The sequence below is a fragment of the Microchirus variegatus genome, assembly GCF_963457635.1.
Source record: "Microchirus variegatus genome assembly, chromosome: 15".
Lineage (NCBI taxonomy): Eukaryota > Metazoa > Chordata > Actinopteri > Pleuronectiformes > Soleidae > Microchirus > Microchirus variegatus.
The window spans coordinates 20,172,802-20,200,753 of NC_139816.1; the positions used below are offsets into that span (position 1 = coordinate 20,172,802).

The 27,952-nt window shown below is 40.6% G+C and overlaps 1 protein-coding gene across 1 annotated transcript; it reads left to right on the forward strand.

Moving 5' to 3' along the window:
- Positions 1-2,726: 2,726 nt before the first annotated feature.
- Positions 2,727-24,904, forward strand: LOC310937721 (uncharacterized protein). The gene is made up of 3 exons (XM_083902055.1): positions 2,727-2,900; positions 24,285-24,355; positions 24,475-24,904. Exons 1-3 carry the CDS (start codon positions 2,759-2,761, stop codon positions 24,688-24,690), a joined length of 429 nt encoding a protein of 142 aa, XP_083758181.1. The 5' UTR covers positions 2,727-2,758; the 3' UTR covers positions 24,691-24,904.
- The last annotated feature ends 3,048 nt before the right edge of the window (positions 24,905-27,952 follow it).

Genomic DNA, 27,952 nt, shown 5'->3' on the forward strand with positions numbered 1-27,952 from the left:
GGGTTTCCCCTCCCCCTCCTCCTCCTCCTCCTCCTCCTCCTCCTCCTCCTCCTCCTCCTCCTCTCTCTTAACTCTTCTCCATCTCACCGTAGGACACAGACCCCTCTTCTCTCCCCTGTCCTTCTGGGTGGAGGAAGGACAAAGACATCAACTCTTTAACTGAAGATCCTTCATTACAGAGCGAAACAAGCTCGGCTAATCTCCAAGCAGGTCTGCTTGAAGCACAGTATTAGTTTTTGTTTTTGTAAATGCATAGTTTCAGTTTAGTTTTTATTAGTTTTTGTGTTAGTTTTAGTTTTGTGTAATACGGAGTATGCAAGATGCAAAAAGGTCACAATAAGTATTGTGTGTCATTAAATGCCAACAAATGATGCCATTTTAAGAATATTAGGACAGATAACATAACATAGATAACTAGGAAAGCACTCGGAGAGCGCAGACATCCACCAAGGCAGCTCATGGCCTATAAAATACACCCCACTGGCATGCCTTTGTTGACATTTCCTGAAAATTTAATCCAAATCCGAGTTATTTTCGAGTTATGTTGCCAAAAGACAGACAGACAAACAGACAAACAAACCAGCAAAAACATATACCTCATGGCGGAGATCAATAAAAATAACCCTCATGAGATACATCCCAAATCCCTGGAATCTCCTCCCTGACAATGTTTGAATAAATGCCTGTTAAAATCTGTTGCCCCCCATGTATTAAAAGTCAGATTTGAAAATCCCTCTCGTGTGAGGCAGGCTGAAGTAACTCAGTGTGGTCAACTCATCCAAATAGATAATGGATAATGTTCTGTTTCATCACAGTACAGTTGCATCATTTTGTCTAAAGATGCAACAAAACAAATTCAGGTGGTCACATTTAAATTTTACACCCTATGTGCAATAATTTCCGTATAATTCCTAATGACTAATCATTAAGTTCATGAGCGTTGTCTGTTAACATAACCTCGCCGTCTAAGGTTAATTGACTGCCACTGACGTCCGCACTGACGTCCGCACTGACTACTATCTAAAAATTAAATTACCCTCAGCGTCTGTTTCCATGAGTCACCGGCTGATGTCTTATTCAATATCATGTATGTGGTAGCGGCTACTGAATTTAATACATACTGACGTGCAGTTTATGCAGCTACACCATGATGTGTTAGAGCAGAGGATTGAAGGACGGGTAAGTTGAGCCGCTCCCAAATATCAGAGCACCGACCAGCTGTTGCCACTGAAATCAGTAATACCTGGAGCAAAACCCTCAACATGAGGAATATCGCTAATCCGCTAACATCAAGTCATTGCAGGAAGCTGTATTCATTTCAATTGCAGTTTTATTACAAATATTATAATAATAATAATAATATATTGTGTGTTGGTAGGTCATGAATCAATGATTGCAGAGTTCATTAAATATGCAGTATATTGATATAACATGAATTCATTTGAAGTGAATAAACTGGTGTCACATTAACACGTAATGAGGTGTCATACATTACTCATTGATATATGTTTATTATTGCAATCAAGCATTAATTAATGCATATTACATCTATAGATATTTAATACATGTTTATTACTGCATTTGTTCAGCATTGCTCAATGCATAATATGCATTGAGCAATGCAGTTATATATATAACTGCTTTTGCTATGTAAAAAATGTTTATTACTGCAATCATTAAGCATAAATAAATGGATATTGCTGCATTCATTAAGTGCAATTAAATGCATATGCTAGAGATATTTAACAAATGTTTATTGCTGCATTTGTTCAGCATTCATAAATGCACATTTCTGCATTCATTAAGTTTTTAAGTACTATAGATATTTAACAAATGTTTATTTCTGCATTTGTTAAGCATAAATGAACGCCTGTTTATGCTGCCATGTTAGTTTTACTTGTCATGACATGTATTGTCAATGACCAATCAGTATAATCTCATTTACTTTATTGGAACTACAGGAAACGTTTATGCATAACAACTATTTCAAGGGAGCGGGGGAAACGAGCAAAAGGAAAAACCTGGCGTGGAAACTTAATTATGCTAACACCTGTGTTTGTCCTACTATTTATTGCGCCAGGATTATTCATGGCATGCTTGAGCATTTCGTACTCACACACGATAACAGACTTTGACAGACATAGCAACAACGAAGCTGATAGTGCCCTGAGAAAGAGCTCTGTAATTGCGTGTATTTATATGTATTTTACATTTCTAAGTGACAAAATAACCCTTAACACTTGGTTTTGAGGGCCAGTTAAGATTAAGGGTTGAGCTTGAGGGTTAAGATTGAGGGTTAAGATAGGAAATGGAATTGGCCCCTAGTTTTTTTAAACTGTGGGCTGTACAAATAAAATTTGATTGATTGAAATTTGATTGATATCGAGGGCCACATAGTGTGTGTGTGTGTGTCTGTGTGCGTGAACCATGATGCAAAAAGTTCACATAAGCAGCAGAATGTCTGTTTGTCAGCGTGGATGTGAAATCTCTCGGTCAGTGTTTATGATGCGGAGAGGCGTGTGGACACGGAGGGGCGTGTACCGTGCGTGTGTAAGCCTGCCTCTCTAATAAATTGAAGTCGGCGTGGAGTGAGGAGCAGAGACACGAGAACAAGACATTCACAACAACTCAACACGCCTGGATTTAGAGGGGGTGGACACGCGCGCCGCAGCTGCCAACTCAACACGCGCGCCTTTCCCACGTCGGCCTCATCAAGAGAGACAGAGATACAGGGAGCGAGAAGCAGGTCGGAGTCAGGATGAAGCTGACTATCTTCTTTTTGTTCGTTCTTCATGTGGCCTTCATCATTGCCGCCCGCAGCGCTCCTCAACGCGCTCCTCAACGCGCTTACAATAAAGTACCAAGCAGCAGCAAAGGGAATCAAGCCTCTGCTGACACAGGTGGGTTTTCATCGATCACTCACTTGATGCAACTTTTAGCAAAACAGGTGATCTGTAGTATCATGAATGATGCTGTGCATGCATACAGGTCTCTATGATAGTGTCATCATTAATAGTCTACAATGCGATTAATTGATGACAACGCAAACTGACAATTACTGCAGCATGATGAGTTGAGTTTTACTTGTGTTTTTGTAACTGTATTAATTTAATAAAGTTTGTTGTTAAAATATAAAACATAAAAACACCTGCATCTACACCACATTTTAACCTTTAAACAATTCCAAATGGATTATAAACTCCAAATAAAGTGCTGTGCAAATTATTCAATTAAGTTATTTTACTACCCCAGTTTAATATAAAACATTGGATCCTTACATGTATATTTTTGTAGTCTGGGCTGCATGCTGTGTAGACTTTGAGATGAAAAAATCATTGGAAAGTCCCAAGAAGTGAATGAAAGGGATTCTTTGACTATGAAAATTAAATTTAGAAAATAAATATTCTGTTCTAGGATATTTAGTATTTAAAGTTTAAATGATACATTTTAAGATTCCAAATAAAAAAAACTCCATGTACTTGCTGCAGAGACCTACAGTATGTACAGTCCGTTGCATGACTTTGGGTGGGGTTGTAATGTCGTCGTCGGATTCATCTTACCAATAATTTTAGAAATGGACGAAATGATATATGGTGAGTCGTAGTAAGGTAGGGGGGCTCATGGCACTTGATTCACCTTTGACCTCTCAGGTCATGGCATGAATGTCCGTGAAGAGTTTCATGAGGAAACAAAAAGATTCACGTAACCTTTAAATATCCCACAGTTCTACTTCAAATACTTGATGTTATGAACTTTTGAAGTTTGGCCCTCAGAGTTTAATTTCATCATGTATGTTTTCTCTCTTCTTCATCAACTGCTTATTACCAGGAAGCCAAAACGAGGGCGAGTATTATATCACTGTGTGTGTGTGTGCCCAGTTGTCCAAAACCTGGTTCTAACGAGGCAGGACCTCATGTTTGTTGAAGCGGTTTAAGGGAGTTTAGGGCTAGGTTTGAATTGTGTTTAGGTTAAGGTTAGGGATAATGGAATGGAGAAAAATGACTGTGCAAACCTGTGTCTGTGTGATTGTGTCTGTGTCCTGGAGACACTTGAGGACCACCAGGGTAGTCTTGAGGCAGAGGCAGGTGTTAATGTCTGTCAGACTGACTGTCTATGATACAGTATGCAGATACAGAAAGAAAAGTTGTTTTTCTACACAGATGATTGGTGTAAAAGGCTGGAATTCTGTCGTGGCTCACAGTGGCAAATGAAGAAAAAGCATAACTGATGCATCTCAGTTGTCCTTAGATTCCTGGTTCAGCTCACATGAAGAGAGTCTGACGAAAAACCTTGAAGTACATTCTGAATTCTGAATCTAGAACATTCCAAAAACCTTGATTGGGCATATTATACTTCATAAACAATATTAGAGTTGTTAAAATAGACCAAAATTCCTCTGGCAGTACTTTACAGGTTTGCAGCTGAGATCGAACTGTTGACGATCTTTGAAGATGGGTGTGGTGCCTGACATTAATACTCCAAAGTACTCATGTCATGTGATAGACAATCTTCATGGCACATATTTTTACTTGTCACGGTTGGAAAAGATCAATGTGATCAGAGACCGTATCTCACATGTGGACGTAGTTTTCTGGTTTCAACCAGTACATAAGACTATATTGAATACAGCAAATTCCTGACTGAAGCAGAAAAGGCTCTGCTGTCTTGTGTGTTTCTGCAACGCTGTCAATCAGTAACTGGTTCCACCTTTCAGACAGTTCCTCCAATCATCATGCAGAAGCTCAGCATTTGTCCAATCACAGTCGAGTTGCTGCAGTAAAAAAAAAAACTATTCTGTGCCCATAGAGAACAGTTGAAGTTGAGCTTCAAGTGGTTTTAATGCTGAGGCTGCTACAGGAATATGAAAATCATGGAAGATGATCCGTCATCCGTGATAAACAGCTGATTCTGAACGAACTAGTGACACGTTCTGATCTCGTTAGTGCACGTTTTGTATTGAAATTATTGAAGAGCCAGCTTGCTGTTTGCCAAACAAAATTGAGTAAACATTCTTCTGAAGAGTTAATGGTTTCAATCGATTTTCCAATTTAGAGGAAAATAAATGATGAAGCACAGCACATAATGAGTGGACATGGGTGTGACTGACAGCTGGTTGCGGGCGACATCTGTGTATTTCAAAACACCAAACACGCAAATATTGACGTCTTTTAAACAGGAGATTCTCCCTAAGAACATGTCTGTTCAGGTTCACACCCAAAGGGTGCTGTATGTGTTTCCAAATCCGAACAAAAAACACAATGGGAAAAGGTGGGGACACTTCAAGCATTACAGAGCACCTCCGCCAGTATTTATTGCACACGGACAAACTAAATTATTACACATTAGCCGTGTCCCATTCCAAGGACTGGACCCTACGGAGTGTGGATTCGTAGGCCAGATGTCGTGGGATGTCGTCAAATTGCGTCACAGCGCAGCACCGTAGGCTGTTTATAGGTAAAATAAATACCTATAAACAACAAGAACTCCAATTGTTTTCCATATGTTTTACAAAACATATGATGAAAAACCTGAAAATGTTAAGCCTAAATTTACCATTTACACATATCAACATACAGATCACAGTGGATCTACAAAGGACCTTTGTACCTTTAAGGTATAAAGAATGTAGTCACAGGTATCTGGAACTAAAAATTCTATTATTTCACATAGAACATGTCAAGATCTAGAAAATATTTTACGACACATCTTTGTAGTATTCCTGAAACTAAAGTGGGAGGTAATAAAAACCCCACTTGTCCAGGGGACAGATTAGGAATTACTGTATGTATAACTACATAATTGTAGTTGATTATCTTCAGTGTAATGTTAACTTTCCTGCTCGGCTTCTGGACAGTGGTCAGGGAAGCGCAGGGGAGGTATTATTACCTCCAGGTGTTTCTGTTCATGGAATATAAACACTTTGTAATTATTTCTGATAGAATTTTCTGATGGGACTCCCTTTTAGTCTGTCATCAAGTATGGGATTAGAAAACCATAACGCAGGTGTGAGCTAATCCCACCTGAAAGACATGTAAGCGGATTAGTGAAAAATCGATTTCTGCAGGTGTTTACTCTTGAGTTCTTAGTGCTTTATCCTTGGAAACACCACTCACTTGTGTCTAAGCCTGACAGACCTCCCAGCGTGTGCTTTAAAGTAACTTGCTTTGTTTTCTTTGTGTATGATCATTAGTGGGGGGCTCTGTTGTTGAGATGCATGTAAAACACTGTTTCTAGGGTGTCACACTAAGATATACCTCTGGTGATGCAAGCTACATCGTCTTCCAGGTCAGAACCTCACCTTCTTAGCATCACATGTTCTTTGTCTCCACATTACTTAAGCCATGTTTCCATCGAGTGGAACCAGCGGGGATGCTGTGCCTATCTCAGCTGACCTAGGGCGATAGGCGGGGTACGCCCTGGATAGTTTGCCAGTCCATCACAGGGCCACACATAGAGACAAACAACCATTCACTCTCACATTCACACCTACGGCCAATTTAGAGTTACCAATTTACCTAATCCCCATATTGCATGTTTTTGGACTGTGGGAGGAAGCCAGAGAACCAGAAGAAAACCCACACACAAACGGGGAGAACATGCAAACTCCTTGCAGAAAACCTCCTTGCAGAAAGCCAACTTCAAGCCACGGTTCCAACCGGGGCTTGAAGTTGGCTTCCTGGGTCTTCTTGCTGCAAAGGCAAGAGCATTAACCACTACTAGCTACAAACCAAGCAGGAAAAATACAGCTGCTGGATGTCCCTCATTATCATCTGTTGTGTCGCGTTTGATGCAGTTGTTCGCTGTCATCATCACCTGTACGACATCATTCTACGTCGTCGACGCAGTCATTGGGCACAGCCCACAACCCGCCTACCAAGTAAAGATACTGTTCTCAGTTGAAACGTAAGCCTTACCCAGGGCTTGATCAATACAAACCATACTGTACTGTACCAAACTGAACCATACCAATCAAAACACAGCATTTGACAGTGCACTCACCCATGCGCTTTGGTTTAATGCTTGACAGGTCTGACTGACATCTGGTGCTGGCTCATAGACTGTATGTAAAAGTGGATGTAATCTTTCGGTTGTGAAACTAACTCCCGTTCTGAAGCCTTGAGATTCTTACTTTGACAGACCAAGCGCCTATTGGATGGTACAAGCTGTCAATCACACTGGTGTCCACTCTATATGTCCACTATGTGTGTTGATCTTCTACTTTCCCATAAATGGGAACATCATTTATAATATTGACATCAACCCAAGTTAGAAGTAGGCACATTTTCCCATATAATTTAATTGAACTGGAATATTTACATAATGTGATTTCTTTGGCTGGTTTACAGCTTCTCTCAACTTCTACCCACGTAGCAAAGCAATAGAACTACAATGCCGTTGGCAACATGCAACACTGTCCCATTCACAGTGAATGACTAACTTCTGTGTGCTCTGTTGGTGTTATCTCTCTTGTGGCAGTTGGTTTTGTCTTGAAGGTTTTTTCCAACAAAGCAGGGCTTCACATTGACACAAACAGATCAAACTTTGTAATGATAAATTCATTATGATTGCACTCCTTTTTGTATAATTCTGGGTGTGTTCCAGCCTAATAAACGAAGTCATCACACGCTGAAACTTGCCAATTTATTGAATGCAATAAATAACAGGCCTAATAGGTATCATAGAAAGAAAGAAAACAACATGGAGAAAATCTGAACTTGTTCTTGAAAGATGGATTTCTTTAAACATCTGTGGAGAGACCCGCTCCCACTTCACATTATCCTACTCTCATTTTTCAAATATTCAACCGGGAGAGTTGCTTTATCATTTCAGAACATGAAATGCCATTTAACAATCACTTTTTACCTTTAGACGTCACCACAGTGGACCTTCTGCATCCATCTTGCCCTTTCGATTTTGTCCTCTGCTATAACACCAACTGTCCTCATGTCATCCTTCGCAGCATCCATGACCCTTTTCTGTGGTCTTCTTCTTTTCCTCCTGCCTGGCAGCTTCTTCTTCACCATCCTTTATACTTCTGAGTCGTGGTGACGGATAGGCGCTGCAATTTCCCGCCCGATCAGTAGGGGTCGCTGCGCAAGGTTGTTGTGCTTTTGGCTACAGTGAGCAATGGCGTCCGAGGGAGAAAGACTGTTGTTGTTGAAACAGCGGCCGTTTGTCACTTTTCTGTGTCCCGGAACGCAGTTTTAAGATAATTTGAGGCGGGAAATTGGCCATTTAGAGTCTAAACATGTGCTGTGTGTGTTAAGATATGACGTATTTATAGTTCGGCAGCGACGAAGTCAGCGGGGATCAGCTCCGCCCTCTGTGAACGCTCGCTGCTCACTGTGAGCCGGCACAGAGCAGCTTAGCTCGGCCTGTCCTGAGGACCAATCGCAGCTCTTGCCGTCTCCGTTGTCCCTTGACGGAGTGACGGACACTTAAAAAATATTCCGTGCACCCGGAGACGACGCAGAGGCTCTTCGACAGGTTCTGCGTCAACGCAGAGGACTCTACGTAGCCTACGCAGAGCACTTTACGCAGGAGTATAAATTGGGCTTAAGTGGGCATGGGTTGAATTGGGAAAATTAAGTAGATCCCATATGGTTTCAGTAACATTGGCCCCACATGGGAAGCCCATTTAGGTAAGCACATATTGTCAGCCCGAATATAACCCTTGTCCCTAAATGGACATGCTGGCTGAGCTCATGTCAGTCACACAGATATTCTGTCTTGCTCCGACAAACCTTCATTCCTCTTCTCTCCAGTGCATACCTTCACATCTCCAGGCTGTCTTCCACCTGTTCCACCTGCTCTCACTACAAACAACACAGTCCACGGAGACCTCATCTATTCACCTGTCCATCAAGTAGGGGTTCAGAGATAATTTCTGATGTAATCCCACCTCCACCTACAACCCATCCATCATTCCAGCTGCACATCTCACCAACTTCCCATACTCCTATGCCACTCCAGACTTTCTCATACTGTACCACAGTTCCTCTCTTGGCACCCAACCTTAACTTTTTCCAGATCCATAAAGACACAGTGCAACTCCTTCTAGTGTTGTGTTGGTCATGAATGATTCTTTCGAAAGAACGAATCATTTGAGTGAACGAACTGACTGGGATCACTTCATGAACTGATTCGTTCCTTTCCTAGTTCAGTTGAGCTCTCTGGCGGCTGGGAGTGGAAGCTTCAACAAATCTTTCCCATATCTTCATGGTGTAACTCATAAGCTTTATACTTTAATTACTGTAGTTCTGCACACAACCCTTGTTCTTGAAAATGGTCACCACTGCACCTCTCCATTCCTCAGACATTTTCTCGCTCTCCAAGATTGTGTTAAAGCGCCCATAGACCGGAAGTTCCAATTCACGCTGATTTTTGGTGTGTATCTGCGCCACTTCCTCATTTATAAAGCCCTAAAGTTTTGAAAAAAAAACAATTCAGCCACTGCTGAGAACGCTGGGTTTTATTGTATTCTCTGGCTCTGCAAACGGTCTGAAAAAGCCTGCAGTCGTGACGTAAGGATCCCGTCTCCTGAACAGCAGATCCTCCTGCTCTGAGCACTAGTCCGGGCACATCCGGTTGCGTACATTGAACCGCAGAAGAAGAAGTATGTCCGTTGTGGAGATGTTTCACTTGCGACAGTGTCTTCTGACTCTGGGCCGACTCCAGGTCAAAGGTGTCAAAGGAACTGTGGCGGGGAGTCTTGACAAAGCCATTTTTAAACGTTGTTAAAACAATGTTGAGCTGCACTTCTGAGAGCAGATTTGCTAATTACATCACTTCCAGGTACCTGGCCAATCACAAGACAGTTGAGAAAGTGCTCGATGGCTGGCCAAACGCAACACAGTCCTTCTTCTGGGGGTGAGATTTCAGTCTGAAACAGCTGACGAGAGCTTCAGTGAGGAGAGATTTCGATCGGCTGATTTGCAGCAACTAGGAGGTTTTTGACCATAAAAACAAGTTAATGTATGTAAGTAGACCTCCATAACTCACATATATGTGCAATAGGACCAGTCTATGGGAGCTTTAAACTATCTGGTCAAAAGGTCCACTGCTCTCTCTCATAGACATCCTCTTTAGATCTGCCTTCACTTCCTCCTTACTAATCCTCTGCACTTTCTGTGGCCCTATCTCCTATTTTTTCCTCATTCATCAGCTCCTCAAAATACTCCTTCCATTTTCGCAACACACTCGGTTCACTTGTTAGAACAGTTCCATCTCTGTCCGTAATCACTCTAACCTGCTGCACATCCTTTTCTGCTCTGTCTCACTCTCTAGCCAGTTGATCTAAGTCATTTTCTCCTTCTTTATTGTCTAGTTTCTCATACAATTCATTATAAGCCTTTTCCTTTGCCACACACCTAGACTGCAGTTCTCCTTTCTTGTTCCACCACCAAATTTCTGTCTGCTGTTGATGTGGGTCTGACAGCTATCTATCAACACAGTATATTTTTGTATATTGTTGCATAGCTAAAGACGATACATAACGAAAATATATATCTGTAAACTTTCCAATGAAGATCAAGAACATAAATAATCTTCAGAAAAACATAGTCAAATCAAAAAGGGGCCACGTGACGCTAATTTCCAGCCCTACACATTGATTCTAATAACACCACATGATTCACAGTTGAAAATATTTTACTTTACTTTCAGAGTCGCCAGACATCTTGAGCCCATAGTGGCAGCAAGTATTTCCAGCTGAAGCCATGAAAAGCAAAGGTGATGAATATATCTCTAATATATTATTATTATTTTTTTTTCAAACACAATTAATTGTTTTTAAACAGACATAATACAAAACACAGAAATAAGACCCCCCACCCCGACCCACTAGACAGCACATGCTATACAAAGTTATAGAAAAAAATAAAATAATATACACATATGTATATGTGTACACACGTACACATATACACATACCTACATACCTACATACCTACATACCTATACACATGCATATACCATAATAATAATAATAATAATAATAACAACAATGAAGGAAAAGTACAGTTCTAGCTTGTTTCCAGTCTGCAGTATGTAATCATGAGTTGAGGGTAACCAGTCATCGGCAGCCTATCTGTGTCCCTCAATTTGAGGATTACAAGGGGAGGACTTATCCCACCCAGAAAACTGTCTGTTCATTAATAGTAGATTTTTCAGATCTGCAGGTATATAATCTAGGAAGGGTGTCCAAATGTTTAGAAATATACATACTCATCCTTACCCTTTACAACAGCTTGTAGCCTTTCATGAGGGAGGATATTAAAGACCTCCTTGTACCAAAGGGTGATACTAGGTGGAAAAGTTTTGATCCAGACTTTCAGTATACATTTTCGAGCAACTAGAAGGAGTTTTTCAAAGAGCTTATAATGTGATGCTGTGAGATGCAAGTCCCTAGAGGGAAGTCCTAAGAGGAAAACCCCAGGGTCTTTCTTGATTTTTGTTTTAAATATCCCACCGACTACTTTTGAAATAAATGTCCAAAATCTGGAAAATCAGTTTACATTCCCAAAAGTAATGGAAGTATGTCCCCCTTTCCAGGTTGCACTTGTTACACAGAGGAGAAATGGAGGGGTCAATTTTGTTTAGAATAACAGGAGTAATATGCAGCCTGTGAAGTATCTTGTACTGAGTTTCTCGCAACCGGTTACAAGTAGATGTGGACTTGATAAGGCGTATCGTTGCCTGCCAATCATCCTCAATATATTCACTGTTCAAGTCTTTTTCCCATTTATGAGAGATGTCTGGTAAATAGTATGAGGAAGAAGAACCAAGAAGTGAGTAAAATGATGCTATAAAATGTTTTTCTGTTTTTGCGCTCAAGAAGAAATCTCTCAACTTCACTCTAAGATATATTAGTAGGGAAAGAGGTGGTTTGTGAAGACACAAAGTGCCTAATCTGTAAATACCCAAAAAAAATGGTGCTTATGAATATTGAATGTCTCTCAGTAAATCGCCAATTACATGAGTTCCCTTGTCCCTCCAAGAGAGGAATGTGGGTGAGCTGACACCTGCAGGGAAATCAGGATTTTGAGTTATAGGAGACAGTAAGGACTTCACATTTTTCCTTCCCAGGTATTTAGATATATCATGCCATATCCTGATACTGTTATAAATGATAAGATTGCCTTTTACTTCTGGATTAATCTTCTTTGCTTCACATGCGACTAAGCTCCATGGGGAGTAAGGGTGACAGATCCCTCAAGTCAGAGGACACTTTTATCCCAAATAAGTAAAGCCAGATCTCGACCATCTGAAAGGGAAGTTTTCCGGAACCTCTGTAGTATTCAGGGCCCCCAGTGGCATAGCTTCAGATTTACAAAAATGTATTTTGTAGCCAGATATGTTACTGAACTTATTGAATATATCCATAATCGTAGAAATTGATAGCTGAGGGGAGGACAAAAACACAAGGATATCATCTGCGTACAAGGCAATTTTGTGTTCCTTATGTCCTATTGTTATTCCCTTTATGTCGGTGTGTAATCGAATAGTTTCGGCCAATGGTTCTAATGCTAAGGCAAAGAGGAGAGGACTGAGAGGGCACCCCTGACGGACACCTCTTGCTATTGGGAAGGGTTCAGAATGTCGCCCGTTAGTTATGACAACTGCAGTAGGCAAGTGAAATATGGTTTGGATCCATTTAAGGAAGTATCTCTAAAATATTCTAAATGACAGTTAATTAAATTCCTTATCACATGTTAGAGCCACAATCTAATACAGAATACGAGGAAACTATGTGTCAACAATCATAGCCTCAAAGTTTACAGCACAACGTGTTTGTGGTTGTGGCAGTAACTTATTTATTGTGTGACATTTCATGCTGCTAACCAATTATCCATAGAAGATAAGATCTTAGCATTTCAACAGCTAAACCATTGTCACCAAAGCAAAAGTGGACTCCTCCTATTCCCAAGGTAATGTAATGAGGAATAAAACAAAACACACTCATCCTGAAACCTGTTATGACACTGGGACGTTTTATTCAGTCAGCCTTTTTTGTTTTGCCTCCCTGTTCCTGTTTCTTGTGTTTTTAAAATATACATGTAGATACTATTTAGACAATTATATAACCTGACCCTTACCTGCTTTCTCTTCTGCTTTTTAAAGAATATTCTCTTTTGCTATTGTATCAGTTTAATTAAAGCTGCAGTGTGTATCTTTTGGAGCTGTAATTGTTATTGATATATTATAATTTCTTTATCTGTTTAGTCTTGGTGAACATAAATTATGCAACATTATGTATGTATGTATTTTATCAAGTTTCAAGTTTCAAGTTTTTTATTTGCCATTTATGCTTAAACAAACAGTCCAGGCACATTGGAAATATTTTGCGGGTTCCACGAGTCAGTTTTTTTGTTTTTTTTTCTTTTTTCCAAAAAGGAACACACTTTTATATATAAGTAAATATATAGCTTAAATCTTTACATGGTATAAAAAATGTTTTGTTTTTTAAAAATGTAAAAGGAGATGTAGAAAATGTAAAAGCAAATAAAAATATACAAATATTCAGCATCTATATATATATATATATATATATATATATACATATACACGCATACACACACATAGAACTACATACATATGTATATATACATACATATACACATACATACATACATATATATATGTTTATATATACACACATATATACATATCCATATACATACATACACACATGTACACATACATATACATCTACGCATACACATACACATATATATATTGCAGTATTGCTCTGGGAGGTATTGCACATTTATCAGGCGAAGTGAAATTGCACAGAATATTGCACATGGTTAAGGTGAGGTAGTGTCTGGTTATTTTTTCAGAGTTCAGTGATTTTGATTTGCCATCAGTCTGATTGTGGCCGGGAAAAAGCTGTTAAAAAAGCGAGTTCTGTGTGTCTTGATGCTGTCCGCTCTGCTTTGCCTCAGGTTGTACTTGCAGCGTTTGTGTTTGAGCAGAGAGTGAGCGGGATGGAGTGAGTCTCTGACGATTCCCTCTGCTCTTTTCCTACAGCGCTGCATATACATTGAGTCCATGGCAGGAAGTTTTGTCCCAATAATCCTCTCCGCAGTCTTTATGACTCTCTGCAGAGCCTTCCTCTCTGCCTGTGTGGTATTTCCATACCAGACAGTGATGCCTGCGGTGAGGATCCTCTCTATCAGTCCTCTGTAGGCCAGGGTGAGAGGGCGATGGTTCAGTCCAGCTATCCTGAGCAGCCTGATGAAGTACAGTCTCTGCTGGGCTTTTTTTTACTGTGGCTGTGGTGTTGCAAGCCCAGCTCAGGTCAGATGTGACCTGCAGTCCCAGGAATCTGTAGCTGTCTGTCCTCTCCACCTCGGTCCCACTAATGAAGAGAGGCTGTAGAGGGGGAGGTTTCTTCCTGAAGTCCAGGATTAATTCCTTGGTCTTGTCTGTGTTGAGGAGGAGGTCATTCTCCTCTCCATAGACAACGATGTTGTTGAGCAGGGCCCTGTATCCTGACTCGTCTCCCCCCTTGATGAGCCCCAGGATGGTGGTGTCATCAGCGTATTTAATGATGATGGAGCTTTCCTGGGTGGAGACACAGTCATGTGTGTACAGGGTGAATAGTTTTGGGCTGAGGCAGCAGCCCTGTGGTGATCTGGTGCTGACTCTGATCTCAGCAGACACCCGTCCTCCCATCTTCACTGCCTGTGGCCTTTCGGTCAGAAAGTCCAGGATCCAGTTGCAGGTGGGAGTCGGGACTCCAAGGTCTGCCAACTTCACGATCAGTCTGCCTGGACGGATAGTGTTAAATGCAGAGCTGTAGTCCAGGAAGAGCATCCTGGCATACGCTCTGCTGCTCTCCAGGTGTTGCAGGGTGTGGTGAAGAGCCAATGCTACAGCGTCGTCCACTGATCTGTTGGGGCGGTAGGCAAACTGGAGGGGGTCGACAGTGTCTGGAACCATGTTGTTGATGTGGGTGAGGACTAGTTTTTCCAGGCACTTCATGGCAACTGGTGTGAGTGCCACTGGCCTGAAGTCGTTTAGGGTTGGTGTGTCTGGTCTTTTAGGGACTGGTATGATGGTGGAAGTTTTGAAGATACGGGGGACTACAGCCTGAGATAGTGATGTGTTGAAGATGTCAGTATACACACCGGCCAGTTGTTCTCCACAGGCCTTCAGTACACTGGGAGGCACTCCGTCGGGTCCCACCGCCTTGTGGGGGTTCACCTTCTTCAGAGCCTTCAGGACCTGTGTGTGTGTCACCTGGAAGGCAGTGTCCGTGGGGTCACAGGGGGCTTTTGAGGGTGTGTCTGCATTCAGCCTGTCGAAACCTCGCATAGAAGTTGTTCAGGCTGTCTGGGAGCGTGGCGTCCCGGGGGTCTGTGGTTGTTGTGGTCCTCCTGTAGTTTGTGACAGACTGGATTCCCTGCCACATGCTGCGTGTGTTGTGGTTGAGGTAGTAGCCTTCAAGCTTTTGGGAGTAAGCCCTTTTTGCTGCTCTGATGGACTTTTCCAGCTCGTACCGGGCTCTCTTGTACTCCCCGTGGTCACCTGACTTGAAGGCCTCCCGCCTCTTCCTCATTTTCTGCTTGATGTCTCCATTTGACCAGGGTTTTTGGTTGGGGAACATACACACAGTTCTGGGGGGTGCACAGATGGCAGTGCACCAGCTGATGTAGTTACTAACAGTATGTGTTCACAGTGTATTCATGGATGTTGTCAGTGGCCTCTTTGAAAGTGCTCCAGTCTGTGGCCTCTAAGCAGCCCTGCAGGCGAGCTCCAGGTGTTAATGGTTCTGACAGTGACTGGTCTTGACTTGAGCCTTTTGTTATAGACTGGTTTGAGCCGGATCGTCAGGTGATCAGACTTTCCAAAGTGGGGTTCATCTGAAAATGGGCTCTGTCAAGCAATACTATCAGACCGGACTGAGAGAGTGTTTGTGTGTATACAACTGGCAGTGAAGGGATGGACTTCATACTGATGCACTCTTTTGTGTTTTTCATATTCTAAATTGTTTTCAGCTGCCTTTCTTGATTAGTGCTATGTCAGTGTTGCCTTCATTTGTTTTGACAAACCGAATCACTTCCTGTGTGCAGTGTGGGAATGTCAACACAAATCTAAACCCTGGTATATGAGGAAAAACACAGAGAGAGTTGTGCAGAGGTGATGGGCTTAATCTGCATCATTGTCATTATTGTGGTTCCGATTGTTACATAATTGGATTATGTGACGTCAGCCACCAGAGCTCTATATTTAAAAAGATATACATATATATATATATATATATATATATATATTTTTTTTTTTTGGTTATTATTTTATTTATTTATTTATTTTTAAATCTCAGCCCTGCATGGAGTGGAGCACACTGACTAAATACACAAGGCATGCAGGGATAATTAAACACAGGCGAAACAGACAGGGTGAGGCATTAAATCACAACAGCGGGACAAAATTAGCTGCTTTTAGTTTTTGTATTAAACACAAAAACTAAAAGCAGAGCAAACACAGATGGAAGAATCCATAAAATGGAACGAAGAAACAGCAACATTCAATTACATTGTATTTGTCTAGTGCAGATTCACAACACACATCATCTCAAGGCACTTTTCATGGTAAGCTCAAGATCTTACAATTATTACAGAGCAATCGAACAAGAGTAAAATGACCATGCACCTTTAACATGAAGACATCTCTGATAGAACCAGAGTGTACGGCAGGGCAGGCAAGAGGAGAGAAAGGAGGGGGAAAGGAAGTGGGTTAGTTAAAGAGAGGTGGGGGAATCGAAGAATTGGAAGGAGTAATAGAGACCAAGAGCATTTCAAGATTCAATAACATTAATAACAGTTATCATCATCACAATCATCTCCATCATCTCATTCAGGGTGTGACGTGCCTCTTGCCCCAAGGCCATCTGTAATTGGTTCAAGCTCCTCATGTGACCCTCAGCAAACTGACAAGATACAAGTTATTAAACAGAAAAGCAGGAATAAAAGTCCCATGTCCACCAAGCGGTACAGCTTGGTTCAGTTCGGGACATCGTGTATTCATTTTTGCGTTCCCATTGCCAAACATTGTGAAGTATATGGGAAATAAACCATTGTTACTGTCTACATTTTGGCACCCTTCCCTTGGAGAAACCAAAAACAGTGGTCCGGCTCTTACAGGATGCAATTACACTACTGATTTGTCGACAGAGACTCATCATTTACTTGCAACAGTAAGTAAAAAAATTACAGTGTTTTTCCAGGCAGCCTAGAGCCTTCTCTCAAATGTATCTCTTCTTGTGATAAAAGGCCACATGCCGAGAAGAAAGAACCTGGAATGCCAGGTGACCTCATTGCTGCTGTTTGTTGACTGAGTCTAACTGTATGTCTCACTGGTATGACCTCACGCTGTTTACATAACCGATGCAGTGGTGTTAATAGCTGCATAATTTTAATGAATCAGTAATATAACGCCCAATGTCTGCTGAGATAGGCACAGCACCCCCCGTGACCCTCTGGTGGAGGATAAAGCGGTAGATAATGGATGGATGGAGTAATATAATGTAGTTGTTTTTAACTGTTAAAACTGTTTGTTACATTTTTACAACCGTTAAAGGACTTACGTTAAGCACAACGGTTTCAAGTTGAAACAAAGCTCAGCATCAAGTGGAGTTTGGTCAAGTTTTGTAGGCAGCAAGTTAATAGCACTTGCTATTACGTTAAACCAACCAGTTTGGGTAAAAAGTTGGCAACCACATGTTTGTATGAAACAGCCGTTTCCTCTTTTGATGTCGTAAATGGTGCGTGATATAGATAGGGGAGCCACAGGGCCTGATTAGTACAAATCAACTCATGTCTTTAAAATGTTGTGAAATACTACATGTCAGACTAATGTGAGTTTAGATTGCTTAGACAATGGCTTAGACATGACTAATTATTAGCCTTTAGCATATGCAGCCCTATTTGTCAATTTATTACTTAGTGTCAGGCTTACAAGTGTTCATAGTGAAGTAATATACCATATCTTTTTCATGAGACAGTTTTATCTACGTCAAGATCTGTTGCTGCATAACATGAGCAAAGTTAAAACTGGACGAACACGTACATGGAAAAGTCCTTTCAGACTGTTGGGCGCTACTGTACGTGCTGAAATCATATGCAAACAAAACACTAAGCTTTAATGAGAAGTCCAAAAAATGTGGAAGAGGGTTGGCCTTCACGTATGTAAGAATAATATTCTTACATACACAGGAAAATATGTTCTATACTTCATGAATAATATTATTATTCATGAAGTATAGAACATATTTTTCTGTGTGTTTGGGTGCCTATGTGTTTATGTGTGTGTGTATTTATAATGGGTGTTATCAGGATAATAATGAGTCTTGCTCTCTGGCTTGTCCCTCAGGTTGTGACATGCAGTCACACATTGTTGCTCTTCGCTGTCATCCAACGCAGTGAATGTCAGGATGAACGAACACAACAGTTTCTCAGATTGCACCACACAAGCCAGACTGCATATCTTTCTTGAGCATGAGTCTGGAAAGAGAATGCATCGGTATGCAATTGGACAGACCTACAACTAATCAGACCAACGATCCTTGTGGTCCCTTCACTCCAATCAACTCGCTTGAAATGGAAGCAACAGCTGAATCGAGAGACAGCTGCTCTTCGGTGGCTACCGTGTTGGATGTATACAAAAGCTGCTGGACGTGACGTCACTTCCTTGCCAGATGTGTCTCCAGAGTTAAATCAAATCCCTGATCTGAGTTCACCCAGGCTACTACTGTGATATTATTGTGTTAAAGCATCTTTGTCCTTACCTCAGATTGCCACGCAATCACTACAGACTCTTTCCTCTGTTAGTCGCCAGGACTTTGCTGTATTGTCCTTTCTAGGCGTCTATCTGTGACAGTAAACATTCAAGGTTTAGGTCTGGGTGGCACTAACATCTGTTTTGAATTTAGGTTTGATTTATCCAGTGATCCAGATCCACCTTTTGTCAATTCCACAGTTTGTTTTGTTGGTGGTTGGAAAGCAGTGCTGTTCTGAGGTTGAACTGTAAAGGCTGGCTTACCTAATGAAATCTCCGGAGCTTTAGTTGTTATGTTTATCATCAGTGTATTTTGGGGGGCTCACTGTAAGATGTAGCTTTTCACCCCCTCTGAGTCACCTGTGCTGGACTATTATTGATACAATACAATACAAGTGTAACCTTTAGCATTGCAGGCCCATAGTCTGCCTTGAACTAACTAAGGAGGAGGTTGGGTGGTTTGGCAGTTGTTTGCAGTGGTTGACAGTAGTGTCAGTGGTTGGCGATGGTCATTGCAGTAGACTGAAACACACAGAGTCTGCAACCTGTAAATGAAAACTTAAATTGCGTAGAAACTGGCTGTGCCATTCATTCTCTCTCTCTCTCTCTCTCTCTCGCTTTTAAAGCGGACCTAGACCGGAAGTTCCAATTAACGCTGTTTTTTAGTGTGTGTCTGCATCATTACATTGTTTAAGAAGCCCTGAAGATTCTAAACAAACAGTTCAGCCATTGCTGAGACCTATGTGTTTTATTGTAATCTCGGGCTCAGTGAGTTCTCGGAAAAAACCCCGTCCGGTTACGTAAACACCAGTTCTCCGGAACAACAGATCCTCCTGCTCAGGGCACTAGTCCGGGCACATCCGGTTGCGTGCATTGAACCGCAGAAGAAGAATAACGTCCGTTGTGGAGGTGTTTCACGAGCGACAGTGTCTTCTGACTCTGGGTCTGACTCGGGGTCAAAGTCATAAAAGGGACTGTGGCGGGGAGTCGTGAAGAAGCTATTTTTAAACACTGTTAAAACAATGTTTTGATAATGACTAGCAGTGCATCCTTCGCTTCTGAGAGCGGGTGTACTTCCGGGTACTGGTCAATCATAAGACTCTGTCTTCTGGGTGAGAGAGTTGAGTCTCAAATCTCGCGGCTGGGAAACACCGTCAGAAAAGAGGATTTCTATCGGCTCGTTTACAGCAACCAGGAGGTTTTTGACCATAAAAACAAGTTAATGTATGTAAGTAGACCTCCATAACTAACATATGTGCAACAGGACCACTCAATGCGAGCTTTAGGGCGCTTTCACACCACTAGTTCGATTATTTGATCCGCACCAGGCAATACAATTGTTATTATGTAACATATGACTCCAGTGTGGTCAGTTTTCACACCAGCAAACGAACCAAAATTGGCCCGATTGACGTTTCATCAATGTGTATATATCTTCCGGTAGAAAAGCGCCACTTTTGACTCACTATGGAGCAACACGTCGCACATTGCTACTTGCTCTGATCTTCGTTTATTACATTCTCTGTATTGGCCATTTTTGGCAAAATATCCAATTTGAGAATGAGTCGCGGCTGCGTCTGGAGAACAATCAGCTGATGCGCTGGAGTCGGCGAAGACATATATCTCGTCATTTCAGGCAGAGGAGGTGCGCTATTTTCATGAATGTGACGAAGATTGTTCCAAAGACCTACAAGGTAGGCTATGTCCATGGCATTTACTGCAGAATATGGTTTGGGCCCGAGTTCGCGTTCTCACCAAAGGGACCGCACCAGAGTCTGACATTTGGTGCGGACTCAAGCGGACCGAGACCAACTCTTTTTAGCGGTCTCGGTCCGAGTGCGATTGATGCTTTCACACCAACGAAAACGAAACGAACTAGAGTTTTTGGTTCATGTTTTTGGTTTGGTTTCGATCTTTTGGTGCGCACCACCTGCTGTTGGTGTGAAAGCGCCCTTAATCATTCAAAACTATAATACAATTGGATGATGTTTGGGAGCAACATGAGATCATGAGCTTCAGCTCACTTCCCAATTAAGTGACTGATCCTTTCTGGCTTTTCCCAAAGTCACTTTTATTCCGTTCCGCTGTTGTTGTAAAAGTGTAGAATCCATAAATCAGTGCCTTCACACTGATGAGTCCTGCTATTTTGAGTACAGAGTCATGTGTAAAGTCTTTAAAAAATTACTATTTATGGCAACCCCTATGGCAAGACAAGCCCTATGTAAAAACATAGCTCAGCAAAGCAGATTACATCATGGAACAGCGACGATTGAAATTGTCCATTGGAGTGTGGGAAACATTTTTTGACTAATGTAAGTGTACTCAAAAAATTTATATAACACCAGTGTTTTGTTTAGCTCAAATGTTCCAGCGAGATAGTACTTGCTTAACACAAACATTCCCATGTAGCTGCTCTATATTAATTAATAATTCCTTGTGGTATTTTAACACATCGTTGGAATAAGTCTGTCAAACACAGTACAGTACATTAAGATTGATGAAGCCTGACAACCAGCCGCAAAACGCCCTCAGGCACCTCCAGCTTTCCTGCAGAACTTGCTGCCTGTGGGTAAATTCATTATCTTGTCAGGGTCTCACACAGAGACACAGCAGATGGGCAGTAAGTACACGGATGAAACACCTGAGGTTCCAGATGAAGTGTTACAAATTTACTTTAAATTACGTTTTGGGTTTATTTCCGAGTGAGTGAAAGGTAATTACAATATACTGTGACTGCTAGTATTGTGCTGTTTATTGACCTACAGAAACAGTTAAACTAACGTATTACATTTTTTTCTCTTACTATGGCCTACAACTTTGCAACAACCTAATTGAAGACCTGAGAGACTCAACACTTACATTTTTGTAAAGAAGGATTTATAGATTGATTAAGTTCAAGCAATGATAACAGTTAACCAAGCATTTGAAGTCGCATGGGATTTTCCAAAATGATTTTAACGTGCTTTTACTTCAATAAACTGTATTTCCACTTGACTCTATTATTTGTTCTCACCAATAGACGATTTTAGAATCTATAATCGTCTAAATAAGCAAGTAAGAGGACTCTTACTTATTACGACATAACTAGTTGTCACTGCAGTGAAGTTACAGAGCCAAAGTTGCCAAAGGACTGTTCTTCAAAAATAAAGCAGCAGCATTAAAGTCTTAATTTTAAGTCAAACCCAGATGTTGGATGGGCACATCACAGCTTCTGTGCGGTCATTTTTTTAAATGTAGAGAGTCTGTGAAGAATATGAAGAAAGTGTGTATGGTCAATGTATGGGTTTATGTATAATTTACTGAAGCAACAAACCCTGAGGAGGCAGCACATACTTTCAACAGCTCTCACACACATTCAAACATGGCTTAATAGATCTTGTCTTGTATTAAATGCAAAAAAAAAACTATCTGTCTATACCTGTCTAAGCAACCTTCCTCCTCTGTGCTCTCTCAAGCTAGGGTGTCCTTGGGCACAGAAAAGTTGGAAGTGGTTAATGATTTTAAATATTTAGGTGTTATTATAGACTCCAGTCTATAGTTAGTTTTATTATGTATATATTTTGTTCTTTTTATTCCAACATCAACCTTCCTAATATGGACTACAGATGTAAACTAGCCCCTGGGCTATAATCTGGCCCATTTACATGTACTTTTGTATATGTTCATTAATGTGCATTGTCCTGAAATAATAAATAAATAAATAAAATGTGTATAATATGTCAGGGACATAGTTGAAAACCACAGTAAATAACTGCCCAATGTCAGCCGGTTTCAGCCTTTCATCACGTCAGCTTCTCTCCAGTTCTCTCTCTGCTCCCCCTGATGTGGTTAAATACAAACAAACTCTTTTGAGACAGAACAAGTCTGTGACAGTGACTAAAACGCAGACCACTGAAATCCTGATTTTAGCACTCCAGCATCATCTGACAGAGACACACACAATTCAAAGATGACAGCTGGATTTCCATGATAAATAATCAAATCAAAAGGATGTAGTCTTGTGCAGTAAAAATATATTGGAGATGGCTGCAAAAAAACAGGTAAATTTCAATGGAAGTGTTTTGAAGGGGAATTAGCCTATGAGAGAGCCTATCACTTGATTTAGAACATCAGGAAACACTGAACTCAGGAGTCAATGGTCTCAATCCCTAGTTTGAGGTCTTCTTCAAAGTAACATGATTTGTTATGTTCCCACTTAGAAGAAAAAAAGAATGATTTATTGACATTTTTATTTTATTTATTTTTTTACTAACCGTACATTTCTTTCTAATGATAAACCTTCATTCCATGTCCGATTTCAAAGTCTGATTTCAAACTCTTAAAGGTGCAGTATGTAATAATTTTAAAGCAACTGGCCATAAAATCCTCCTAATATGTCATAGAGACTCAGGAATAATGTTCATATAACAAACTGAACTCACCAACAACAACAGTACAGCCAAAATATTTGCATTAAAAAAAATATTTTGCAGACTGCAAATCATGTTTATGTTTTGAAATCATGTTTCGGCATGTAGCGCCACCTACCACCGTCTACCAATCATTGCAGTCAGTTGAGTCTCAGCTGCTGAGCAACCAGGGGTTGCCAGTTACGTCAGAAACGAAACTAAAATACCTTGGTATTTTGAATTTGAATGTAGTAACCATTTTTGGCCACATTCTTACATATGGCACCTTTAACACAAAAGTATTTATTAAATAGAAGCTTAACTTGTTTCAACAAAAATGAGGAAAACAAAGGGCAACAATCAACAATAACAATCATCAAACAAAAGGAGAACTCTCTATATCTCATATATGGCACCTTTAACACAACAACACAAAATCACGTCAGAAGTTGTTCGGGAAGTTTGAAGTGAGTGTCACAGAGGAGAATTAGATATGAGAGTTTGGAGAGTTAGAGTATGTACCTCCATTTTTCCTGCATCCTTGTGTGATCAACCTTGTCATAAATATGTTTACATCTACAGTACATTGTTACCAAAGCAACCCATGATCTGATTTACCAGAAGTCTGAACATTGCCCTAGACCACATGTGTCAAACTGAAGGCCCAGGGGCCAGATGTGTCCCGCCACGTCATTTTATGTGGCCCATGAGGGATAAATTAGTCTTGAAAATCTTTGTTAAAATAGGTCTATGCTACTTTAAGGCGTGTATTGACCATAAACTACATTTCCCACAATGCACGGCGATTGCGTTACCCACAAAGTGATGGCACCGCCACTAGATCGCAGTGTATCATTGTATATGCATCATGCGACGAGTGAAATAAGTAATACATTTAGAAAGTTATTTATCAATATGTGACGGAGTGGTTACCTTTATTTTACATTATATTTGGTTACATTTAGTTACATATATTCTGTATGACAGTTACATCTGGCCCTTTGAGGGGAACCATTATGCTGATGTGGCCCTCAGTGAAAATGAGTGTGACACCCCTGCCCTAGACTGAATTAGCAGTTTTATCTAAATGTATTCTTCATGCTGTTTCAACAGGGACTTTAATCTACGGCAGACAGAGGCCACTGTTCGCGAGGAGAGGACAGTATGAGCGACAGAGTGTGCCGGTAAGCTGGAGATCTGCGTGTTTTAAATCCATCTGATCTATTTGTTTTAAGGAGCTTTACATATGTGGCGAATCGGACAGAGAAGTTGACGTTCCCTCTTTCTTTTTCTTCCCAATTAGCAGAAGTCCAGAGTGGGTCATGCTTCTCCAATTATCCGTCCTTCTAAACCTTCTAAAGTGACTCCCAAACCTGTGAAGCCCACATGCTCTCAGCTTGCACAAAGCTGTTTACCACTCTCCGGCTGCTGTGACCCACATACCTCGTGCCACTGTCGCTTCTTCAACGCAATCTGCTTCTGCCGCAAAACAAACTTGCAACACGAGAAGAAATCATAAAAAAAAGATAATAATAATAATAATGATAATACTTTTTTTTTTTTAAAGTCCAAGCAGACCGGGAGAGTTTGGATGTTTGGTAAAGAAAGGCAGATGATGCATTCTACCTTTGGACTGGAAAACAAACTGCTTATTACTGTTACTGGCAAAGTCAGTGTTATGTATGCATGAACCGGTAATAAAAGCATCTAAGTCGACAAGGTTTTTGAGCTCACACACATTCAGTACCATGTACATAATGCATGTATACGTATCTCTATTTATTCATGAATTATTCATTATTCATGAATGTATTAAGTTTAAAGCTTTTGCTATGGTCCTGGAGAATTTTTTTTTGTTTAAATTTTGCTTATAAATTAAGTTTTAAAGGACCAGTGTGTGCGATCTATTAGTGGAAATGTAATATCATATTTCATTCATGCATAATCCACATTTTTGTGACCTAAAATCAAAACAAGTCCTTTATATGTGCAGTTAGGGTTCTAAAATGTCCTACAACAAACGAAGCACTGATTCGAGAGAGGACATTTTCATGCTGCATGAAGGCCACTGTCGATGATGTGGAGCATTTATGTCAAACTTTAAATATGGCAGTTGGATAAGTTGGTTGCGATCTCCGTCTTCTCCCCTAGATGCCACTAAATCCTACACATTCAGCCTGTACATGTGCTGTGTGTGTGTGTGTGTGTCTATGTGCATTCATTCATGTCAAAGTGGCAGGATTTCCTCATTCACATTTTTCACATTTCACATTAATAACACAAGTTAAACAGATTTAACACAGTTTGGGATTAATCTTCAAATGTAATTTATCTTGTTTCTAGATTAAAATGGTCCAATTTATGTAGATTTAAAATAAAAAGGTCAATGTGGAGCTTTTAGCAAATCAATAAAAATATGTTAAATTATTTATGATGAAAGGTGTTTGGCAGGGGGTAAAAAACTTAGTTATTTGTGACTCATTCACATATATGTGTTGTAGCGCCACCTTGAGGCCATTTTCTCTGATAATAAATCTTTTAATCACATTTATTGTTCAAGAAATGTATTTGTATTTTTCTGATCATTTGACAGTGAAGAGCAAGTTTCACCACTAGTGCCTCCTAGTGGTCGATTTGAATGAAACGCTGCTGTATTTGAATTTAGATGAGGAATATTTATGGAGTGGGATTTTGAAACTTCTTTATCAAATGAGGATGTGCAAACTCAAGTTGTGGCCCAGTGATTGACGAGGGTTCACAAGAAGATGAACATGAAGGCTTTTAGGAGACATTTCAGTGCAATAAAGCAGTCACGCTTTTAATTTGTGGAACTTGTGATTTTGCTGCACAAACAAGATTAGCAGTGAAGACAAAGACACATTCAAACACACACACACACAGTACAGCCTCATGAACAGCGATAACCAAACTGCTGTGGGGGTTTTTTTTCCCTTTTCTCCACTGCATCACAAAAGCAAATAACACTTTCCTCTCTGAATTATATCAAGCAATTATTTCATATAAATGAACAGGGTTTTATCCTGGTGATGGAATCTTCTTCCCACTTCAGGGCCTTACTCTACACCATGTTCTATAATATAATCTGTAAATAAATAGTATGGAAAAATCCATTCATTTCTGTCAGTCAGTCTGTCTTACTATTGTGTTTTATTTGCATTCTCATGCCTCCTCAAATGACCCTGGCCCCCGTCTGCCCTCATCATCAAGAGCTTGAAAATTTTTCTATGCATCTTATGATCTGCTTCCACTGATACTGATCTTCTCACACACTTTAGTGGACCTTTGCCTGGCAACACTGGTTTCAGCTTCCACAGCCGCACCTGGAGCCAGATTGTCGATGCTGTTTCCAAAAAGAACTTGCTTTCATCACTGATGAGCAGTTTGTAATATAAATATAACACAATCCTCAGTGTCTCTACCTGTACTCAGTGACACGGATAAATACATACACAAATGTGTATTGTCCTTTCAATGAGGTCCCTACAAGACTAATATAAATAAAATATATATTTATTATATATATAGGTATATATATTTGCATCTTTGTCCCATAACACACTCCTCCAAACTTGGGTCTTCTACCAGAAGCCTGCGGAACCTGTGGGTTCTGTGCTGTATCTTAACTGTTCTTAAGACAGCGTTTTTTTCTGGACAGCGATATCAGATTTTGTATCTGCAAATCTGCTGGAGCAACTCTCCCAGTTTGTGCGATTATAGATCCTAGTGTTCCTATCACCACTGGGACCACAGTTGCCTTTACCCCTTCTACAGATCTTCTCTGGCTCTTCCTAGCATTTGGTGTCAAGCTTCTCATGTTCCCTCTTCTTGATGTTGCTGTCACTTAGGATTGCCACATCTCTACATCACTGCTGCCCTCTTCTGAGGCTTATTGACAACCTCTGTCTGTCTGTCTGTCTGGATATGGAAATCCCTGGGACCTCCAGTCCATTTGGCACAGATGTTGCTCCTGTACACTATTCCAGCCACTTTGTTGTGGTATTCCATGTACGCCTTCCCAGCCAGCATCTAACACCCTGCTGTGATATGCTACACTATGTCAGGGGCATCTTTACACAGTCTACACACCTTGGGTCCTGCCTGGTGTGATAGACAGCAGCCTTTATTGATCTAGCACCTAGGACCTGCTCCTGTGCAGCCATGATCAGTGCCTCTGTGCTGTCTTTCAGTCCAGTTTTCTCATACCATATTTGGAAGAGGAATTCCTTTGAATAGTTGAATAGTATTTAGACAAGGCATAGCAAATGTATTTGTATCAGCAATGTGCATGATATACATTGTGTATGTCATACACATTGCTGATCATTCAATGTGCTCTACAGAAAGAAAAGAAGCAAAATAAAGCACAACATATAACATATATATATACATATGTGTGTGTGTATACATATAAACATATACATATAACATTTTTCCCTTGTTCCTCGAGTCGAGTGATTTTTTTTTTTTTTGTAGTTTTTGATAACTTAGTTTCTTGCCTTAGCTGTAGTTAAAGTTCAGAGCCATTTTGTTTTCTCTTTTGATTCATTTGAGATTTTGTTGTCTAAAGTTTCAAAGTTAATCATAGGTCCTCCGTTTTTTTAGGAGTGAATTTATTTATTTGGTGTAGTTTATCTACCTTACCAGGTTTTCCTCCAGTCGGAGCGTTTTTCATAGCCGTTTTGTTTGCCTCCCCTGGGAGTGATTCTTATTTCAACTTTTTCATAGCCTCTGATCGCAAGTTATATTTCTCCATTTGGAGT

Excerpts from the sequence above, each read along its gene's own strand:
- LOC310937721 (XM_083902055.1), top strand. The coding sequence starts at position 2,759 with ATGAAGCTGACTATCTTCTTTTTGTTCGTTCTTCATGTGGCCTTCATC. Across the intron at positions 2,901-24,284 it reads TCAAGCCTCTGCTGACACAG|GGACTTTAATCTACGGCAGA; the intron begins GTGGGTTTTCAT and ends CTGTTTCAACAG. Across the intron at positions 24,356-24,474 it reads ATGAGCGACAGAGTGTGCCG|CAGAAGTCCAGAGTGGGTCA; the intron begins GTAAGCTGGAGA and ends CTTCCCAATTAG.